The sequence below is a fragment of the Notolepis coatsorum genome, assembly GCF_963971535.1.
Source record: "Notolepis coatsorum genome assembly, chromosome: 4".
NCBI classification, from domain to species: Eukaryota; Metazoa; Chordata; class Actinopteri; order Aulopiformes; family Paralepididae; genus Notolepis; species Notolepis coatsorum.
In genome coordinates this window covers 43,976,850-43,982,708 of record NC_140168.1, presented here as the reverse complement: position 1 = coordinate 43,982,708, position 5,859 = coordinate 43,976,850, and the positions used below count along the sequence as shown (strand labels likewise).

Genomic DNA, 5,859 nt, shown 5'->3' with positions numbered 1-5,859 from the left:
TTCGCAATGCAACTGGGGTAAAATCTGGCTATTCGGTGTTAATATCCTTGCACCTGGCCTGCTCATGATATATTATGATATAATTAGTAAATAAATACCTTTTGTTAGCCGGTGCAAAGTAAGTGCCTCTTAACATTATGTCGATTATTACACTAGGTGTAATTGAATTAGAGCAGTTCCACCATTGGATGTAGAAAGGGCTCCAGCCTGTTCATGGATCCCCAAAAGCTCCTCCCCTGACGCTCGCTGTGAGTTGGCTGTGCGAAGAAGTGGATCTTATAAGAGCCCCTGAACGATCCCTGAGCAGATCATAATCGGAGTTGAAAATCTAGGTAAGAGAGAGAAGGTCCTCGTATCTGCAGACAGGGGAGGGATAATAACCAACGCGCCTGAGGTGTCGCGTCTTACAACCGAGAAGATTGACGTTGGAGTGTCAAAATCTGTATTGTTTGGCAATATTATAAGACAATGCAGTTAGAAAACATTCTTCCCAGCGCAAGCATCAGTTTACCCAAGACGTTTTACAACCTCTCGTCGTCAGACAGTGCCAATAACAGCCCGGGGCCGTCGCAGATCGATTATCAAGAGGTCGACCGGACGGAATCCGAATCTAGTAACGCGCCCAAGAAGTATCTGAGCGGCGTGGGAGACATGATGGGTGCGGGAGAGGGCGATGCTTTCAGCGGGACTAAAGCCGCCCTGGATGGAAGGAAAGGCTCACCGGTCCTCGGCGAGGATGACCTGGCAAGTGGCCGGCGTTACAACATAGACGAACTTGGTTCTGATCGATACTTCATCTCGTCCTCTCAGACGAGCTCCGACATGGCGAACCCGTGTTCGCTCTTTCCTTACGCGGGACAGACGGGCTCTGTTTATGGCGGATCCACCGGCTCCAGGTATTCGGCCTCTCTTCATTACGGATCCGTCCTGCCGCCCGCAGGCTTCTCCTCCTCTGTGTGCGCCAGCCGGAGCCAGTTTGGCAGTGGAGGGTACCAGTTCGGCCAGGGTCCCGGCTGCCTGTACCCTTCATATCCCGGGACGGGTTCGAGTATTGGCTCCATGTCTCTCCCGGGGTCTGCGGCGGGAGCGAGAGCCCAAGTGTATCTGTGCAACCGACCCCTGTGGCTGAAGTTCCACCGACACCAGACGGAGATGATCATCACCAAGCAGGGCAGGTGAGCAGATAGGCGCCGCTTTTATCCATCTATTTATCTATTTATTACTAAAGATGTGACCTAATTGAGCATTCTTGCATTTTGTACCTCATTTTGTACTTTAGTTTGTATATTTTGTATAGTGTTTGGTCTTTATTCTTTTTTATTTTTACTATATGAAGCACCAAGGGGGCTCATATAAACCAAGCATTTTACTGTAATGTACATTGTATCTGACAAATAGAACTTGAAACTTGTAGGCCCAACGCAGCCTATACAAGCCACGGAGAATATATCTTTTGTTTTAATCCAAACATGTTTGATCACATAATTTGGTGATTTATATATCTCAACTGTGTCAACATTTTTGCAATAGTTTTACGCACGATAATTTTACGCATGACAAACCAAATTATAGTCTGCAGCAACTGCGTTCGTGAATATGTATAGGTTGTGAAAGATTATTCGATTTTAATTTGGTTTATGTGCAACCTGGTTTTCTTTTTACATTTCGTTAACATGAGCCTAAATTATGCCTATAAAGATGGTCAATCTTACATGGAAGACATGCACTTTCAATGGAGTATAGTTTTTTGTACATTCGAATTTTGTTTGTACATATTTTGTTTGACCATTCTGTCAACTTTACTTAGTTGACTAACTAAACTTTTCCATTTTCCAGGCGAATGTTTCCATTCCTGAGCTTCAACATCACTGGCCTGAATCTAACGGCCCATTACAACGTCTTTGTGGAAGTAGTGCTGGCAGATCCGAACCACTGGCGATTTCAAGGTGGAAAGTGGGTGACATGTGGAAAAGCAGACAATAACATGCAAGGTGAGTTAACGTCTAACAAAACCTTTTAGAAAACGTATAGGCTTATGCCCGACGACTTGACTGAAGAAACGCGCACATTTTAAAACGCAAAATTATAGTATTTTCGTTAGGCTATAGATGTCTGGTTAAAGTTTGGGTGCGATTGTCATTAAATGTTTAGACAATTTCCATTCGAGGTTATCGGCTATCTCCTTCATATTCCTATGTGGTGTTTTTCCTCAAATAATTGTGTAATTCTATTAACGTTTAATTTTAAAACCAATATTTAAACGCACGACACATTATATATGATTTTCAGACGGATCGCACCAACCTGCCAAAATGCATAATAAAGTCGTTTATGTTTTCCCCCTCGTTTTAGTGGAATTGGCCTATATTTCTCATGGGTTAGTGATTATGCTTTGAAATGATTTTAATTTAAATGTCCCCATATTGAGACATCAGAAAAGCAAACGGATCATTTTATTAAATCGAAATGCACATACACTTTAAGGAGGTCATTGTTAAAAGATGACATTTATATGATTATTTTTGTCATTGCATTATTTTGCTGTGCAGGCATGAAACTATACTCGCAGCCTACACGTAATTTGATAAGCCTTTACATTTTTCTTTATTCGTGATCATTCACCAAATCATGTAATTGTCTTGTTTTCTCTTTTTTTTAGCTATGTGTATAATACGACTAATATAATATAAAATGTAATAGTATATTGAAATATATTTCATATCCTTAGACTCAAATTATTTGCACATATGGACTCATCTCATGCTCACTTTGTATTTGATTTATTTTGTTTCCATTCTTAGGCAACAAGATGTACGTTCACCCTGAGTCTCCAAACACTGGTGCCCACTGGATGAGGCAGGAGATCTCTTTTGGCAAGCTGAAGCTGACCAACAACAAGGGGGCCAACAACAACAACACACAGGTCAGATATTATTGTTTTTTTTACTATGGGGGACCACGACTAGGGATTTGGATGTTTTGAATATAATTATTACATAGAATAAATATTTGATGTTTGTATCCAAAATATATCTGAAGCCATTTATAAAACAAAAGTTGCCTTATTTAAAATTATTTCTATTAAATGGGGCATATCAAATGGAACATACAGTCAAATTAAACAAACTAAATGTTTGACCTAAATTGTCTTTTTTGTGTGAAAGTATTTATTAATAAAATAAATTAAAAAAAATCTTCTCTTCGCAGATGATTGTCTTGCAGTCTCTTCACAAATACCAGCCTCGGCTGCACATTGTGGAGGTGAAGGAGGACGGGGTGGAGGACATGAACAACGAGGCCAAAACCCAGACCTTCACGTTCCCAGAGAACCAGTTCATTGCAGTCACCGCCTACCAGAACACCGACGTAAGGATATAAGAAAATACATTATTTTGCGTGATTTGCATTATAGATTCTGACATGCATTTGCTAGTTCAATAAGGTAGAAAAGACACCCCTAGATATAATAAGCATCGCATGATGACGATAACAAAACACATTTTGGTCAACACCATAGAAACGTCCAATGTCTTCATTTATTTGAGCATCATTTAATTTAAATAAATCTGTATACGGTTTCATTTTCAGATCACACAGCTGAAGATAGATCACAACCCGTTTGCCAAAGGTTTCCGGGACAATTACGACTCGTAAGTAATGTGCATTTTTCTAGTAGAGGCTCATTGTGGGCAGTATAGTTGGTTCATGTTTTTTTTTTCTATTTTTTTTCACTATAGTGTTGCAGACTTGCTCGTTTCTCTTGCCCTGACTTATATTCTGCCCTTCTTCCATGTTCCTCTTTCTTCTTCCATGTTCCTCTTTCTTCTTCCATGTTCCTTCTTCTTCTTCTTCTTCTTCTTCTTCTTCTTCTTCTTCTTCTTCTTCTTCTTCTTCTTCTTCTTCTTCTTCTTCTTCTTCTTCTTCTTCTTCTTCTTCTTCTTCTTCTTCTTCTTCTTCTTCTTCTGCTGCTTCTGTTTAACAGGATGTACACAGCCCCGGAGAGCGACCGGCTGACCCCGTCCCCCACAGACTCCCCTCGCTCCCACCAGATTGTCCCTGGAGCCCGCTACGCCATGCAGCCTTTCTTCCAGGACCAGTTTGTCAACAACCTGCCCCAGAATCGCTTCTACGGCGAACGGGCCGTGCCCCAGACGAACAGCATCCTGTCCCCCCAAGGGGAGGACCCGACCGCGGCCGCCTCCGCCCAGCGTTGGTTCGTCACGCCGGTCCAGCAGGCCAGCTCCAACAAGCTGGACCTGTCGTACGAAAACGACTACTCCACCAGCAGCCTGTTGTCCTACGGCATCAAGCCGCTGCCCCTGCAGACTTCCCACGCCCTTAGCTACTACCCTGACTCGCCCTTTGCCTCCATGGCCGCAGGCTGGGGCACCAGAAGCACCTACCAACGCAAGATGACCACGGGCCTACCCTGGTCCCCCCGGCCCAGCCCCCCGGCCTTCGCCGACGACCAGCTGGGTGCCACGAAAGACAAGCTGCCAGAGGAGAGCACCCCGGCCTCCTCCTGGATCGAGACGTCTCACTCACTGAAGTCGGTGGATTCAACCGACTCCGGGGTCTACTCTATGGTCTGCAAGAGGCGCCGGATGTCACCAGGGGGCTCCAGCACCGACAACTCCCCGACTATCAAATGTGAGGACTTGACCACGGAGGACTTCAACAAGGAGAACCCTAAAGGCATGGGTTATTATGCGTTCTACACAAGCCCCTAAGACTGTATTTATTGAAATTGAACATGATTATTTGGTTTGTTATTTTGAGTGCAACTCCACTCCTTGTTAACGGCATTCTTCTCTTTTCTCTAAAGGTGCCAAAGCTTAGTGTTGCCAAGCTGCACATGGTTCTTTCCTCAGACCAGCCCCTCCCACATACCTGAGCACAAACATGCATAGTGATTGTTGTTTTTTGAAGAAGCATGTTACAGGGTTTCTTTTTTTTTTCTTAAAAAAATTATTTTAGATTTTTTTTTACAAATGTGATTTCTTTTAACATTTTATTTAAGTCCTTTTGTTGTACAGTATTTGTGCACTTTAGAATGTGATGTATCTTGTACAAATTGTCTTAATGGAGGTGTTATCAAATGGGTAATAAAACAGCTTTTCATAAAGCTTTGTCCAAATGTGTCTTTAGCTGTTTTGTCGATGATGAATAATTATACAAGTTGTCAGTCCAAAATATTATTATTCAACTGAATTTTAATAAATTTTTTAAGTTTGAGTGGGGAAAGTAAGAAAATGACAATTTACCACTATAGTAGCAGCGTTGAAATGGATAGATGTTGTAAGCTCTTTACATGGCCTACATAGCCTATATGCCTACATAAGGCCATAAACTATTTAGGAATACGGATGTGTTGCCGCGGGCCATATAGGTAAAAAAAAAAAAAAAAATCATGTTCCAATGCACTTCCGCGTTGCATGGAGCTCGTGAGGAAGAGCGGGGCCCCCGGGGGGGGGGGGGGGGGGGGGGGGGTCAAATGAATTAATGTTGATCAAAATACCGGAAGTGTTGCGGTGGTCTATGCGCGAGGTATAGGCCATAAAGACTATAGGCTATCCAAGAACACCGCCGTTAGAACAAGACTGTTGAAAAAGCATAGGCCTCGGGTGGATATTAATTAATTTAGCCTCAGATTTAAGGGCATACATACTACTTTACCATAACAATGTATAGTTAATTTAATTGTAAAGAAAAAAATACCACATTGTGTCTACTTATGTGAAATGAAGGGCTTTGTATCCCTGGGCAGTGCGGCCACAAATAGCCTATATATATAGCTACGTTCAGTAGCAATTTGGCTATTCTTTTATTGACTGGGCTTACATGTTAAAGAAAAAAACG

The 5,859-nt window shown here is 42.4% G+C and overlaps 1 protein-coding gene across 1 annotated transcript; it reads left to right on the top strand.

The window, feature by feature from the left end:
- Nucleotides 1-468: 468 nt before the first annotated feature.
- eomesa (eomesodermin homolog a) lies at nt 469-4,730 on the top strand (the record flags this gene model as incomplete). Its single annotated transcript, XM_084313408.1, has 6 exons — nt 469-1,175; nt 1,837-1,991; nt 2,802-2,923; nt 3,208-3,366; nt 3,589-3,650; nt 3,983-4,730. The coding sequence occupies 6 exons, from the start codon at nt 469-471 to the stop codon at nt 4,728-4,730; spliced, it is 1,953 nt and encodes a 650-aa protein (XP_084169534.1).
- Between the last annotated feature and the right edge of the window lie 1,129 nt (nt 4,731-5,859).